The sequence below is a fragment of the Sesamum indicum genome, linkage group LG13 (genome assembly GCF_026168435.1).
Source record: "Sesamum indicum cultivar Baizhima isolate 11 linkage group LG13, ASM2616843v1, whole genome shotgun sequence".
In the NCBI taxonomy this organism is placed as follows: Eukaryota; Viridiplantae; Streptophyta; class Magnoliopsida; order Lamiales; family Pedaliaceae; genus Sesamum; species Sesamum indicum.
In genome coordinates this window covers 11,694,637-11,712,041 of record NC_142669.1, presented here as the reverse complement: position 1 = coordinate 11,712,041, position 17,405 = coordinate 11,694,637, and the positions used below count along the sequence as shown (strand labels likewise).

At 37.1% G+C, this 17,405-nt stretch overlaps 1 protein-coding gene across 1 annotated transcript; it reads right to left on the bottom strand.

The window, feature by feature from the left end:
* Window positions 1-497: 497 nt before the first annotated feature.
* Window positions 498-15,756, bottom strand: LOC105176824 (lon protease homolog 1, mitochondrial). The gene is made up of 20 exons (XM_011099743.3): window positions 15,232-15,756; window positions 13,400-13,465; window positions 12,399-12,575; window positions 12,242-12,307; window positions 11,965-12,006; window positions 11,739-11,861; window positions 11,043-11,141; window positions 10,448-10,513; window positions 10,262-10,348; window positions 10,064-10,103; window positions 9,169-9,340; window positions 6,863-6,987; window positions 6,024-6,154; window positions 5,838-5,942; window positions 5,596-5,709; window positions 3,596-3,763; window positions 2,480-2,581; window positions 2,083-2,304; window positions 1,283-1,801; window positions 498-951 (listed from the first exon to the last, which is right to left on the bottom strand). Exons 1-20 carry the CDS (start codon window positions 15,520-15,522, stop codon window positions 769-771), a joined length of 2,898 nt encoding a protein of 965 aa, XP_011098045.1. The 5' UTR covers window positions 15,523-15,756; the 3' UTR covers window positions 498-768.
* Window positions 15,757-17,405: the final 1,649 nt, after the last annotated feature.

The following is a 17,405-nucleotide window of genomic DNA, read 5'->3' as shown; positions in this document are numbered from 1 at the left end:
ATGAATATTTACTACTGCATGTTTCCATACGAGTTAACTTACATAATTACCCTCAGAACTAGTATTATCTTAAAAGACATTCTAGTCGAACAAAAAAGTGATACACGCTTTTTATATTTGTAGATAGAGACATAGATACAGATAGATTCCGGTGCAAAAAGGCTCCACATAAAGAATATACCAGTGAACCATGGTTTACATGTTGAAATCAGAAGATGTTTGAACGCTTCACCATTAAGAAGGATGGCTATCTCCACATTTCGAAAAATGCAATGGATTATCATAAAGTGCCAATTCAATTGAACACCTGAGAGTGGAGATGGAGCAATTAGGCGTTGGGTTTCTCTCTGGCTTTTCTGTTGTTACCAGACACCACAGAAGTTCTACTCATGCAAACCCACAGAAAAGTTGTAATACGAAGCTGATTGTGATGCCAAGACCTATTAAAAGTTGCACACTAAAATGTGGAGTTTCTGATCAAGCAATTGTTACCAGGCTGAGAAACTCTACTCTTCATTTTATTGGCAAATGGAACTGGATAACATCTAAGCATCGTGTATAGAAGATCAATGAGTTGCTACAGAAGAAGGCTTCAGTTTGTGAATAAATGAATGAGGATATCACTCCTGACGTATAAAATTTAGTATACAGACAGTAAGAATAGCAATTTTGACCAACTTCTGAAGCTACTGAAGCTGACGAAAGTGTAGAATCCTGCCAAGAAGGGGACTGCCAGATCCAAGAGCTCGAGAGAAAGCCCAAATGATATTACTGTGTTTGCAGATTTTCACCAAAAGCCAAGTTGTATATTTGAGCATAGTCGTCTACAAAATGTACCTCAAGGCCCTCCTTGACATTAGGTGCCAGCTCGTCAAAATCTCTCCGGTTAGCTGAAGGAAATATGATGGTCTTCACATCACTGCGCCTCGCAGCAATCGTCTTTTCCTTAACCTGATTTTACAGAAAGAGCATTTCATGATGAATTAGGAAAGCCAGGCAACATGAAAAGATAAAATAATATGGCATGTCTCATGATTTTAACTACTTTATTTGATGTACAGACACTCCAGATAATGACGGCGAACAATTTGTTTGCTCGGTGTGGCAAACATGGAAAATGCGGTCTTACACCGAAGCATAGATGACAAGTAAATCTTGAACCACACTCAATCAACTTGATTTTAAGGGAATGTGCACAAAACGGCCCGTGATGAGCAAATGTAGGGGCAGAACAAGCGTTTTTAGCAATACTTTGACAGAAGATAAAGATTGCTTTACATACCCCACCAATAGGAAGAATTTTTCTCGTTAACGTGACTTCTCCGGTCATTGCAAGGTCCTTCTTGACAGGTTTATTCATGGCAAGAGATAGCAAGGATGTTATCATGGTGCATCCCGCACTTGGGCCATCCTTAGGGGTAGCACCAGCAGGAACATGAAGATGAAGCTTTGTATTGCCAAAAAATGGGTTCTCAGGATCCTTCTCAAGCAATATGGCCCTGGCAACGGTGTACGCAATCTGGGCACTTTCCTTCATGACATCACCAAGTTGTCCGGTGAGATTGAGAGCCCCTTTACCTTCACCTTGCTCAACTGGGGTCGTTTCTATGTAGAGTGTAGAGCCACCCATTGCGGTCCAAGCAAGACCCATAACAACTCCTACTGGAGTTTGATCGTATATTCGCTCAGCATGGAAAACAGGCTTGCCAACAAAATCAACAAGGTTAGATGAGTCAACTAAAACCTTTTCCAACTTTTCAGCAGCTGGAGTTTCCTTTGTCTTCTCAGCTTCCAAAGTATCCTGCCAGGATGACATCCACAGTACGAACGAGTCAGCACCAGTATTAATCGGGACAATACAAATGGAAGAATGCATAGCTCATGTTCAGGAATTAAACCTTCACACAGAACATGTAAGAACATTAGAACTAGCAAGCGATTTCTACCAAGAAACATATTTTCCGTCTCTAGTTAGTTGAATACCATATAAAGCTAATGCTAATTTAATTAACATCATTTAGAGAGACTTAGAAACAAATATCCCATTAGTCTATAATATAAAAGTGGACATATTTGAGATACCTCTAGAGTGCCAGATTGATCCAGAGAAGTTGGAATTTGGTCAGCTGGGGAGTCCACTATTTCAGCTTCAACCGCATTTCCAGAATCCTTTTTATCAATACTACGATCTACTGTTTCCGCTTCTACCCGTTCAACTGCAGTTTCATTAGACACAGAACCAGATTGAGCCTTTACCTCATCAGGTTGGACCTGAGCTCCTTGACGCACAAGTTGTAGAGCAATCTGAAAAGTAATTAATGAACCGAATTGTGAGAAAAAGCACAAATAATATGAGTTACCACGTATCTCAAACATGATAAATTCAAATCATCAAGACTTATGAACCAATGATGAATGATGCATGTGTAACTCTGAAACTTGATGCTCCAACCAATAAACAGAAAGTTATAGCAAAAACCTTTCGGTATATCTTCTCAATTTGCTTTTGGAGATTCCGGACCCCTGCCTCTCTGCAATAATTTTCGATCAAAGCAAGAAGTGCTGAATCTGTGACTTCAACCTGGTCCAGAAAAGAGAATGGAAAACTAAGTGATCTACGTAAGAGAAGAGACATGTATATACAAGCATCAACAATATTTCAACGATGGGCATATCATTACTTGTTATTGAAAATCAGTTGAAAACAGATGAAAGCTCAAAGTATAATGTACCCTCAACAGTAGGTAAGCCAGATAATAGAATTCAAGATCACAGCCAACAGTTCATACAGCACGTCGATAAACGCCAACCACAACAATATCGCTTAGCATCATAGCTCATAACCTTTTCAGCTTACCTCTGTATAGTCATACAGTACCAGCCCCAAATTCATTTTAAGCCAAATTAGAGCTTCCATAACTAGGTTAACTAGAAATAAGTGCAAGATATATCCATACCAGAAAGTCAAGGCAGTGAATTTGGAAGCAAAATACGATCATTGTTCTGTGCTGGTGACAAATTTCATCAAACCATGTTTTGAAATGAAACATTTGTTTGACGAAAATCATATACACAGAAGGGCAAATAATATGAGGAAATTTATGAAGATCCTCCGGCCAGAGCATCCAAAGTCATCTCCCAATTATTGAATCTTAATTTTAACATTTATATGGGACCAGAGTTCTTTCAGCCTCTGTTTTGCTTAGCAGCAGCCACTTTCAGTGGAGTGGTCTCAATAGAACTTTTCATGCATCACCTATCAGCTTAAACTTCACGCTCCCTATGCAGTGTCAATTAGAACTGTGCATTCATCCACATTAGAAGAACCATCAAAAAACAGAGACATACAGAAACAGAAAATCCATCCCCAAGCTTGATGGTCTGGACTCCCAGACACCATCCTGTGAATTACAAACAATTTTCTAGCATGTCTTGTCCAGTATAGAAGTTTTGGGAACATCAATGACATTCAGGCATGAGAACTAGGAGGTGGTAAGTTCCACCTGCCGCTCATCTTCAAAGTGTGTTTGTTTTTGTGTGTGTGTCTGTGAGAGAGAGAGAGAGAGAGAGAGAGTATAGGGAGGCAGAGGAATACCTGTTCAGGTTTGATACCACATGCTTCCCGAGTGGTTTTCTCCAAGTAATCCCTCGCAATGTGCATTTTCTCATCAGTTATATACCCGGCAATGGAGATTACCTCCATTCTATCCAAAAGGGGGTTAGGTATCATTTCAACGACATTTGCTGTGCAGACAAACAAAACCTGCACCAAATGTTAGAACGTAAAACACATTTATAACACATTAAGCAGGTTAAGAAGAGAATCACAGCAAAAAATCCAAAGTAAAACATAATCAAGAACTATGTATATGGAGTAAGTCACTATTGCTTATAAACAATTCAATACTTGCACTTGCAAAAGACAATATGATAGACAGCTAGAGTATGAGACACTTTCTTTTCCGGCAATTCCAACAAAATATTACCATAATAAAGTTTTGTACCATTTTCACTCCATGTACCCTATCAAATGTCCTTGGTTAGATTGTATTAAGCCTCAAGAGACAACCACTGCCCATACCACAGGTTATGCAGCATAGACACACCACAAATAATGAAGCATATAGACACAAGAATGGGAAGCTTAAGCAAAAGGGAGCAGTTAAGTCATGTTACCCACAATTATATGCCAACCTAACAATCTTAAAGCTTCAGTATGGACCAGTACAAGAATCCTTAATCAGAAGTCTACATTAAGATGTTAGCAATCTCAAATAGGTTAGTATCTCAATCTAAAGCTTTCTTTGGGATATTCAGAATATTAAATTTCAAAAATCAGATCTAAAATGTCTTACCATGCACATCAGATAGATCACTATGCAGCAAACAGATACACCACATCATCCAAAGATCAAAAGTTTATAGTGGAAAGGAACACCAAAGTGTATGCCCAACCACAGTACATCCAGTAACATCATTTTTAGGTTTCCAATGTGTAATAACGAATTTTTCTGAACTTGCATAACATGCTAACCGCATTGGTTATTGGGAAGGAAAAATAATACTATTTTGCCCCATTTGTCAAAATATTCTAAAGAGGATCTTGAAACCAAAATTCTAAAGATCATCAAACTTCTAAAGATGATCTTGGAAACCAAATTCTTCACCAGTCTAAATCACCCGGTTGGACTATTGAAAAATCACCATCCTGTGTGAGAAATATAATTACGAATTACTTGTTTAAAAAAAAATGATGAGCTCTATGTAAGAAAATAGAAAAGATTTGAGTAAAATATCATATCCATTCTTAATCATACTCAAGACGAGAAAGTATTTATACAAGATGGTGCCTTGACAGAATGTTTGTACAATTCCAAAAACACAAATTAGACCTCTCGCAGGAAAAGACACAGGGAATATCCGGCGATAAACATGCTGCCTATTCCCCATCGTGAGCATATAAGTAGAGAGAGACAGAAAATATATTTCACTCTCCAAACTGGTACTTTTGAAAAAATTGCTAAAGGAATGTCAACAAAGAGGCATAGGCAACTCGTCTCTGCTACAAAACATTAAATAGCATTGTGTTTACAGAAAACGAGAATGCTATGGGCATGATTTCAACCAATACTTAGATATGAATACTAGCGAAAACCTATAACTATATCGACCTAACCAACCAAATCTAACGGGTAATTCTCTTCTCACATGCCGCAAAATGATTTTGCAGTTAAAGTATGAAGCAGTGCCAGAATGGTCGTGGATTTTAACATTCCATCTCACACTGAGCACCAGGAATAACCATGCAATGTGAGATTTCAAGAAAGTCTTACTTCATACCTATCCTTTCCTATCAACTTCAACAAGGTCAAGCTTGTATGCATTACAGGCAGTCATAAATATGAAAAGAATATAACCAAAGTGTTTCATAGTAGATCAAGAGTTCCTCTCTGTGCTAATTATGAGTATAATTTTACATTCTGTCCATCAAAATCAAATCCATCAACCCCAATAAGAAAAATGCCCCCGTAAAGAAAGTCAAAAGGACATCTCATGATTCTGATCCACATAAAACTAAGTCTGAATCACACTAACCTTGGACAAATCAATCGGAACATCAAGATAGTGATCTAGAAAGTTTGCATTCTGCTCAGGGTCAAGGAGTTCCAGCATTGCACTTGCAGGATCACCTGCATGTCCTCTCCCCAACTGCCAAAAGATACATGAAATCAAGAATGTTATAAAATCTGATAATGAAGGGCACGTAAGGCAAAAAGATAGAATAAAAAAAGCAATGGAGCTGTTCATCATGGACACAACTGATAAGGAGGAAATACCTTATCTATCTCATCAATTAGAACAAGAGGGTTAGCTGTTCCCACACTTTTTAGACATTGCACCATCTTGCCTGGCATGGCGCCAATATAGGTTCGGCGATGCCCCTGACGTGCATCTCAGAGTTACTAAAGTATATCATGATGTGAAGTTTTATCTTCAACTTAAGTGTTCCAAGCATCACCTACCTTGATTTCGGCAACATCAGATAAACCTCCGACTGAGAACCGGTAAAATTTTCGGTTCAAGGCCCGGGCAATGGAACGACCAATGCTCGTCTTTCCCACTCCAGGAGGTCCAGAGAGGCATACTATTTTACCTATAAATAATTGAAGAAAGAACAAGCAATAGGTTCAGTACTCTATGTCCTAGATTTATTTGTTGCAGGGATGCAGCAGAGTTAACCAAATTCACGGAGGCAGAGGAAGAGAGAGAAATGGAAGAGTAAAAGCAACCTTAAACGTGCTAACTACATCTGCTGTTTCCAAACTTTTATTTACTAGTCAAACAAGCGGCAGCTCAAGCACCAAACCTTGCCTAATGAAAACCTGAATTGAACCAACAGCAAAAAGCCAACAAGCTGGCTAAAGTAGACTTTTCTAGTCCAGAATCCAAGGTCAAACATGAAAGTGAAATCAAGACAAATTCTTTTATTTTTCCAACTTGGTACAGACCGGCAAACAAAACCAAAAACTTGAAACCCTACAATTGTCCTTGTTCTGTTTAATTAGCCCCCGCCCCCGCCCCCTCCACCCCCCAATAAAAACAAGAAGCATATCTATAAAACCCAAGGACAAGACACATTGTCTACTCTATCAAGCGCGTTCTTTCATCAACTCGTGTCTGTGCATGAAACCACATGCACGCTAATATAAAGATATGTGACGGAAACTATAAAGATGGCTAGTGCAATGGAATGCACTCAATGTATAAAAAACTTCAGTAAGACAGTTGAAAGCACATTATTCAAAAGTGCCAACCTTATTCGAGAAAATTATAAGAGATAAAATTTAACAAACTGGCAAACCTTGTGAGGTTCCTCTCAGTTTCCCCACTGCTATGAACTCCAATATCCTCTCCTTAACATCTGTTAATCCATAATGGTCTTCATCCAGAATTTTTTGTGCTTGAATTACGTCGAAGTTCTCATCGCTGAACAATAGGAAAGAAATTATAAGCAGCATAATTAAACTGTCAGGTATTTGTAGCAAAGAAAAATTGAAAAAGTAGCAACTATGAAGTATTTTACAAGTCTGACAAATTTATATCAATGGGAAGCATACAAAATGAAAAGGTCCACCTACTCAAGTCAATTATCATATTTGCATCGGTTCTAAAGCCAAGAAGAGATTTCCAAAATTACAAAATGAAAACAAGCATCAGCTAGCAACTACTTCGTCTAAATTCCAATGAGCAGGAGTATTCCCTCGAACCTTATGCTCCTAAAGAACCTGACCTTTAAGGCATTTTTGTGTAGTAAGCTCGGTCATTCCAAATGACAGTCTTTGCCTCCATCATTATCTTTCTTTTCAGGGAAACTAATGTCTTCTTTCCTCCACCAACTTCCAGAAGATGGTAAATCACTGTGTTTTTTCACAAGATTAAGAGTGACATTGCCCACTTCTCCATCTAGAACCTCACTCTTCTCACCACAATAGCTCCAACTGTTAGTTTCACCATTTCCACCATTCTCCCATCAGGGTGACAATATTTTACTTGGCGCAAACTCTCGCACGGTCGCGCCTACATTGTTGGTGGTGTTCAGTATGTTATTATGCTTTATTTTTCATGACTTGTGTTGTTTGTTTATGCATGCAGCATAGTTGTTAAAGAATGGCGCATATTTGCACAAATAAATTATATGTTCATATCTTAATATGTTTTAACATCAATATTACACAAACAATAAAATACCAACACTAGAAATATATTAATCATCATACCATAAAAGAATATGTAAAACAAGAAGTCGTGGATTTTATGTTCCTGTTTTGTTTTTCTTTTCTATTTTTATGTTACATTTTTCTATTACTTTCTTTATTACAATTAAGTGTTTTTGTTTTTGTTTCCTATTTTTCTGTTACATTTTTCTATTACTTTCTTTAGAGAAAATAAGTTAAAAAGTTGGTTTGAGCAAGCCTGGAAATATATATATTCCTTTTTTATTTTGTTTTCTCCTTTTTTTTTCTCCTTTCAAACAGAAAAAAGAAAGAGAGAGATGAGCCCTTCCTTCCCAAAACAATAGTTCTGCACCGCAGCTGGGAACCCTAGCTCCGGTGCCGCCTTCGCTATCCCCACCCCCTGCCGTTGGACACTCTTTGTCACGGTGCTGAACCCTCGGCCCACCCCCATGCCTCTTTGTTCCTTCAGCTCTTGCAGAATTGGCAATGCCATGGCAAAGCCAGCGAATCCTCTAAGAACGGCGCTGGGCTCTCTCCTCGCGTTCCATTGCCTTTCTGTGCTTTTAACAACTATGGCATGCAGTTTACCAATTCGAATGCCTTTGGCTTCTACAGGTCTGATATTGGTGGTACAGTGGTTTGACAGTCAATAATTTTGTCCACTAAGTGACAAAACACTAAAATCAGTATGGACTGTTGATCAAATTTGTTTTTCTACTGTGAAGAGAGCTTTTAGAGTTATAGCCAAGTCCAAGGGCACACCCGCTAGCCAAAGCTTGCCCCCAACCTTACCCCATACCCGCTCAAGTGGTTTACGTTGAATGGAACTAATGTCATCTACTAAGTCTGTATAGGAATTCCATAAGCCTCATTTCCCATTCTTTTCCCCGACCTCTCTTGTCGCATCAGTGTTTAATGTTATAGTTCTTGTATATCTCTGCACAGCAACTATGTTAAGGTTGAAATTTCTTCCATTGTATGGGAGCTCTTTTAAGCATTTTCCAGTCACCAATATATGGTTAGCAAGATGCTATTTGGAAGAATCTATAATGGGGAAAACCACCAACAAAGTCAACTGAGACCAAAAAATAACATCATGAAAAAAGAGCTATTTGGCACTGTATAAAATGATCACAATCTTGAGATGGAACTATGTAAATTTACAGTAATTAATCTTGAAACGGAACCATGCAGTAATACTAAATTCAGTCCCTTTGGATTTTTTCAGCCCACAGTTGTGGGGGAAAGATGTTCATTAGCAAATTATTGGCCTTCAGATAAAAGTTCAGTACCATAAAGATGGCACAATAGCATCTATGCTAATTTCACAGCTGTAGGTTTTTCCAGTTCTGAATTTACTCGTGTCAATATCAAACTTCATGAACTAATTCAAACTACACAAGGATCCATGACATGATAATTAACTACAAACCTGTATTCTCCCCAAGGCAATGCAGTCAACCAATCAAGATAATTGCGTGTCACGTTAAATTCACTTGAACTCGCTTCTAATAATTGTAATTTTGTTAATTCTTCTTCTATGACTTGCAGAACATGTTGCGGGATTTTCTCCTTCTTCGGGTCAAGCCTTTCTCTGAACTTTGCTGTAGCGACATAGAATGTGAACAACATTAATCAGAAACTATAATATATAATTACATCAGACAGCTAAGGCAATATACACTTTCATATTTTCCTGACTCTGTGTACCAAGAGGATATGTGAATAACAACATATGGAAAAAGACATCACCTGCACGCATCAGCAAAAGTAATCCATCCTAGTACTAATAAAAGTAGGAACACACATGTACAGGGTGAGAAAATAAGAAAATAGTTGATCTTAGGGTGACCAAGTAAGAAAATAGTTGGTTTTAGAGTGGGATTCTTTAACCAGCTATTCTTATATCTATGCTATAACAAGAGAATGCACTATTATCAAGCCTTTTAATCTGCCTATTCCACCTGGTAACCTTCAAGCTTCCCCATATATCGGCTAACGAACCTAAGGATACAAAGCAGCATACACCACATATCTAAAGCTAGCTACATTAAGTGAGCATCATAATTTCTTAAAAAAAAAAAAAAAAAAAAGGAGGCAGTCATGGACATCCTTGACATTATTTTCCCCGAACCAGTGTAGATTATATCACATCTTTTGCGTATATGATTTGCAAGAGGGCTTTACCCTTATGCAAGTTGTCAACTGCTTTAATCTGTATCAAACACCTATTGCAGTTACAATAAAGGCAATACGAAAGAGGACATGTACAAAATATCAGATTCAATAGAAACAAATCCAAGTGAATTCGACGAAAGAGAACGAACCAGAAAGAGCAGTTTTGTCATCTGTCTCCAAACCAAGTTCCTGCACAAAAAAATGCTTTTATAAAACTTACTCCTAGCAATAAATATCCCACATTTAGAAGCCTATTCAAGCAGAAATGTAGTCACAAATCAGAGTTCTTTATGATATTCAAGTAACGTATTAGAAACCACTTAAAATTTTCCACTAAAATAACATGCCTTCTTTATGGCCTTCAGCTGTTCATTCAACAGGTAGCGACGCTGCTCTCCACTTATCTTCTCCTCAATTGCCTTGGCAATAGATTCCTTAGCACAACCAAAAACAGAGAAAATTTGAACAAAGTCAACAAACATAAATGAAAATCTAAAGGTTCCAGTAGCAATTTATTGTCCAGCCAGTCATACCTGGATCTTGCTAATCTCCATCTCTTTCTTCACCAACTCCAATGTGAGCTTTAGCCGTTTATGCACCTGAAAGGTGCAGAGACTTGATAGCATTAGAAATGTGAGAAAACAAATAAATCCCAACATCTCCAAAACAACACCACAACAGCACGGATGAATAGAGTACAGAATAGTAGTTTTTGAGGAAATGGTTTTTTTTCTCCAAGAACCTTGAGCACACATATCAAGATCAAGTTCATATATTTCTTTCCACAGCCAAAATGCTTCAAAGATCTTTCCAGAATTATACACTTTTAAGGCTTGACATGCTTTTGGCTTTTACTATGTTAAACAGGACATCCATAGACCAGGGAACAGGAACGATGATTTGACCCTCTGTGAAATATTCAAAACCCTTCAGGACACCCAAAAAAGCCATGTAAACTAAGACTGGTCTTCGGTTCCTAAAGAAAGCCTGTCACTAAGCAGGCGGAGACTTGATAGTTACTCTGAAAAATCAGTAGACCTAAAAGCAGGACAAAAAGAAAGTTGAAGGCCCAATATTCATTCTCAACAGGGCTGTATGCCGGTTACATTGTACGTCATAACTACTTACATCAAGTTCTTCAAGCACTTGCTGGCACTGTAATTTGTTGGCACCTGATATTGCTGCTCCAAAATCTGCCACTCTTGGATAAGTAAAATCACCTATATGCTGCAGATATTACAGGTTAGGAGACAACACATAGCCAGAAACATAGAAAGACTGGTTCCCCTTCTTCTAAGAATGACCTTTGCAACAGTCCTTACTTCTATTTTAAGTATATTGTGGTTAAATCAAGCAATAGATTCCACAATTGTCTCAAGCATGCAAAACTCATGTCATTAAAAATGTTAAGTAGTTTTTCCAAAGTATAAAAGACAACTGTTTCTGGACATAAATCTCGAGAAAATTGAATATTTTAAGACAAAATATATTTCATGAGCATATAACATTAAAACAGATATCTTACAACCATAATGTCAATTCAAATTATTAAGAAGAAATCAGCATGCATGTTTCATAAGCATATGGGCAAGAGAACTTCCCCTTTATCAGGAAACAGATGGACAAACCCATCTAACTGCTCACTGATAGCCTTTCAAACACAGTCACCCCCACCCTCCACAATATGGTACAAGGTTGGATCCTTAGACAGCTTTTACCAGTCACCAAAACAGCATCAATAGATGCAACACCTAACAACGGCGTTCTACATATGCAAGGTGACACTGACATCTCAGAGGGAGGTGGTGCCGAAGACATTCGTACCTGAGTATAAGTTTGTGCATGATCTCGCCAAAGGGGGCTTGTTTTCAGAACATCTCTCAAAGTTGATATAACTTCAAAGGATGTGGCCTTGAGAATGTCATCATCCTTATCATATGGTTTTTCCTGAAACACACATAAAAGATATAGTGGAGAAGGCGTCAGATAATGTGGACTTCTAGTTCTATCTAAGAACTCAAGTTATACACACTGTACAAGTTTTGCATACCTTGAGATGATCAACTTTAACTGTGAGAGGATCTTCACTGACCTGCATAAGGAAAATACCTTAGTTGAGTAAAGTTTGCACCAGTAAGATAGACATAAAAAGCACAAATAGTACAACAAATCCTTTTTCTCAACTGTACGCATATGTGAAACAAATGAAAACTTGGTGGGGGGCAAAACAAGATGAGGTTAGTTAATATATAGAGAGTGAGTTAATAAACATGACATATGTATAATCTACAGAAGAAACAAAAATGTGAAGAAAGAGCTCTACTCACCATCTCTGTGATCCGAAGTCGTCTGTGACCGATGAGAACAACCTGATCTCCTTGGATGCTTGTAATCTATATCATTAAACCAGCTTGATCAATCTAAAGCATTTCTCATTTAGATATGAATTCATGGCATGGATAAAAAAGTAGGAGGAGACATTACCTGAGCAAGTGTACCAACTTCATGAAGGCGATTGAGCAGATCCTTTCCTTTGAGGTCATATATGTTCTTTTCTGCATCTGAACCCTCAGTACCTTCCTCGTCTTTAAGAAGGAAGGCTCCTGTATAAGGGGCTTGTCTTTTTCTACTCTCTACTAAAGCTGCTAACAATTTTGGATCCTTGGAAAAAAATCTAATATTCAGATCTCTGCTAACAAGAAGACAAGAGTATGTTTTACCTTTACCTAATAGCAAACTGAAACAAGTTCACAAGGGTAATGGTATATATATAAAGATTATTGTTTAAACTTCTTCACATATGGTACCAAAGAAATTCAAGCTGGGTAGTTACCATTTCTTAATCAAAGCACTGCAAGCTCAAGAAGTAGGATATACAAGACAAAAAACAGCACCAACAAATGATCAATGTTGAATTCAGAATTCACAATGTAATTCATACATTAATGTTATTTTTTTTCGATGGAATAAAATTAATACGAATTTTAATTATGATTTATCAATATTTGTTATGATTTTATTTATAGTTAAAATAGCTGCAATAATATTTAATCATGGTAAATATTTTGGGATCTTACTTGTAGAAATGACGATATACAAATATATTCACTACGAATTTTCTACTGTTAATTATGACAAATTAATCAGATTGAAATCCATATTTCTTCTAATGGATATAATTGACTCGAATATACTAAAATATAATTAATCATATTAAAAATATTATATTTCTTTCTAAAAAATATAATGATACATATAAATGTTATATACAGTTAATTTAAATTTGGAATAACTGGCATATGCGCCTTCACTTATTTGGTACATTTATCAGTCGAGAAGATGGAAAACAGACAAACATCATAAAAGGATAAGTAAAGACATCCAATAATACTATGGCTGTTTATAATACTCCAGGAAGAAATGTAAGAGACTGTAACAGTATAAATATAGTTATACAGAAAGTACACAACCAGAACCAACCATACCTTGACATATATTGGCATATAAAATCCAGGAAACAATGGTCTGTGTGGCAGTGGCAATGCTATAACCTGAACAAGAACAAAGATTAACGAAAATAATACAAACAGAACCCAGAATATAATGATCTATCTTGCAGTGGCAATGCTATAACTTGAAAAAAGAGAAAAAACCATATACTTGTATAACTATGAGAATAACTTGGAACAAACAACTAGAATCCAAAATTTTTTTTCTTCAAAGTAGTCCAATGACGCTTCTTAAAACTCAATGTAGGAAACAGAATATCCAGAACAGAACAAAGCTACTGATAGAGATTAAATTCAAAGGAGAAACAAAGACGATAAGAAAATTTAAGTTTGCCAGCAAGAAAAAACTTGAGCAAGATCACAGGCATTATAACAAGCATATATGTAATTGCATTTGCTGCAATGCATCTAAGGAGCACTATACAGTGCAAAGGATCAGCCGACTCCACTACGTAATCATTTAAAAATAGCAACTGGGAATACATGCTCCAATTTTTACACTGGTAGCTCTTGCACACTAATTCAATTAATTAAATCACAAGATCACCATAGGTCCATAGCAGTGATCTTTTATGCTTTTCAGAAACTCCTGCCCTGGTAGAGTACATTTTACTGGTGGTCACTAGGAAGACACCAAATGATCCTGGCAAAAGAGCATGGACAACTGTGGGGCTGAATTTTTGGAACTGGACAGAGTTCTCCCTGGAGAGAATGCATCTGTTTACCATATGACCTTTCAAGAACCAACTCCAATTAGAAAACAGACCTATTAAAACAGATTAGAGAAGTAGTAATAGCGAAGCACAATAGACTTGCTTCCCAAAACTACAAACTGGCAATGAGCAACATCAAGCCTGTGTTCCTGCACTAACTACTAAACCCCAACCCGAAGAAGGGAAATTAAAGAAAATGGTGACCAGGTCCTTTTTACAATCACTCATTCAAAACTTGGTCCAAGAAAAATTTACAACCTCATGGTGCCAAAGACTACCATCTTGGTGAGGGCAAGGATAAGCATCCTTCTTACCAAACAACTGAAAAAACCCATGCCTCAGGCACCATCTTCTAGCCCTCATTAAAGACAAATTTGGGTTCCTGCTTTCTTGTGTCTAGTCTAAGTATGGAAGAGAGAGAGAGAAGGATGTTAAATTCTGTTTTTAAATACCAGCTTCTAGAAGTAACTCCTTATAACAAAACAGTTCTTTTACATTGCACCATATAGCCAAATTACCTACGTGAGGGATAACTATGTTCTTCTCAGTAACTAAGAACTCTTATAATAAATAGCACCGCAAGGGGGGCGAATTAGTGGACAAATCAGCACCAAGAGAGGCAAAGTTCAGCAATGAATTTCTTGATATGCTTTATGTCGTAAAACAATTCAGAAACTTCTAGCATTAACCTGAAAACAAGCTATTCCTATAAAGTCCTCCTGCAACCAATTCCACTTGTTTCATTGCTAAAAATACAATCACATACGAGAAGATTAAAACTGAAGAACGACTGCAACATCCTAATCCAATAAATAAATTAACTCATACTACATTCCTCAATTGAATAATTAAATCAAATATTCACGTCTCACTCAAAACTATATCAGTGATTTGTAACATAAAATGCAAAAGACAAATTTGAAGAAATAATTACATTCCATTACAATCACTGTGGTGCAAGTTCGTATATATGAATATATATAAACAACTTCTTCCTATCCTGATCATAAAATTAACGCCAAACACATTTTTTTCATATGACATCAGATAATACCAATCCAAATACATAAAGCAACGTCAATCCTGAAAGCTTACCGTTAAACAATCTTCCGGTTTAACTACAGTAGGTACAATAGCAGATGAAGACTTGGACTCTGGTGTCTCTTCGCCCGCCTCGACCCGTTTCATATCTGACCCGGCCGGGTCAACCGGGTCGGACCCATCGGTCGAGTCAGAGCAAAAGAACCTCCGGAAAAGATGCGGACTTCTATTGTGCCCTCGAGGCACCCGCAGCAATGTTGATACGGGCTCTCTAGCGGGCACGTAACCGTGGAGGTGAGCCCCTAAGGGGACCCGAGAACTGCACCTGGTTAAGGCCTTCAACATGTGGAATTATTCAGATGCGGAGGGTTTTGGAGAAACTAGGGTTTGGAATTTATGCCAGGACTTTGTATTAAAGTTGGGTAGGATCCCGAACCGCCATTGCAGATTGATGTGAAGTTGTCTTATGCTTGGGGAAGAAGTAGCAGACTTTTATGAGTTTTCCTCTTTTCTGGTATAAGCCCTGCATAAACCCTTCCCTTGCTCTCTAGTGTCCTAGTACCATCTTTGGTTGCCCCTTAAGAAATGATGGGAAATTAGTTAAATTAAAAAACAATATAGAAATATATTACATATACTTAGTGTGTAAAAGCAAATAATTGGGTGATAATAACAAAATTAACCTTTTTATATATTCATTATATTTCAGTTATAATATGTTCTTATATATATAATTGACAAATATGTCTTATTATATTGATTAAAAATATATATTTTCCCGACATTGAAAGTCTAATGTGACAAAATTAATTCAAAAAAAAATCTTTTAAATTACTTTAAAATGACTTGAGAGATATATTATATTTTTCAATAAACTTCTCAAAAACATTTGCGGCGTGTTTGGATCTAAGGGCGAAACAGGATATATGTTGGGTTGAAAATAACTTGACCCATTTTTGTGTATTTTTTAGTGTTTTAGCACAGTGTATTCATTGTTAGGTTTTTATTTTTGTTGTTTTTGGTGGTGGTCCCATTGTCATTATGTAGAGGTAAGAGTTGGCTTTGGTGCAGAATTGAGAACAACCCTTAAAATCTATGCCCCTTCGCCAACCACCCTCACCGGTGTCAAAACCAATTTCTCCATTGCATGAGATGCGATCAACAAGGCAGAGCGAGCCACCTCGTGATTGTGGTTTGTCTAGATCCACTGCAATGGACAGTTGCGCCGCCGTCTGACCCAAAAGTCGCAGGTCTGTTAAGTTGCTTCAGCCCAGAGGAAACATTACCAGCCATCGCAGGTTGGTTCCCCCTTAAGGATATGCTTCTTTCGGCCCAAAAGACCCAATGATGCTACCCATGGTCGTACTCTCCCGTTGATTTTGACCCAATGATGTCAAGACCCTCACCGGTGATGATGTCAAGACCCTGTGGTGACTGTCATATGACCCTCACCAATAATTTTGAATGAACTTCACAGGATAAAATCAACTTGTCTCCCTTCCCAATGATGCTACCCATGGATAAAATTGTGTGGAGACAAGTTGATTTTATCCTGTGAAGTTCATTCAAAGTTATTGGTGTTTGATGCTTTTGGCATTTTTTTCCTTATGTGTGTGTCGATATTGTTAATTTTCTTACTCTGGGAGTTGTACGGTGTCTGTATAATGTCAATTAAATGTGCTAACAATGCCTTGTATGAGAGTGATTTGGTGTGTAATAAGAAATCTACATGTTACAAGGAGAGTTGAGTTTCACAAATGGGGGATATACTCTACTTCATTGTTTGAATTGACTTAAAACTTGAAACTATAATTTATGAAAAGTCGATCTATCAAACATGACTGTCATATATTTATAGTTGCAATCTTGAGAATCCTTCTATGTCCTTGTGAGGCAGCAAAAAATTAGTTTACTGACAAATTAATGCAATATGGTTAGTATATTTTAATATTATTTAATATAGGATTAAATACACTTTGCCTCCTTCAACTATACTCTAGGTTGCATTTACACCCCAAATTGTATAAAAATTCAACACTCACCCCCTTAAATTAATTAGTTGAACAAAATTGCCTTATGTTATATATAGTTATAGTGCTCTTAATTAAAATATAAATTATATAAGTTACTTAGTTGGAATATATTTTTTCTCATTATGAAATATTTGAATTTTTATATAAATATTACACTTATTAGTTTGAGGGGGTAAATAATATGTGTGATATAGT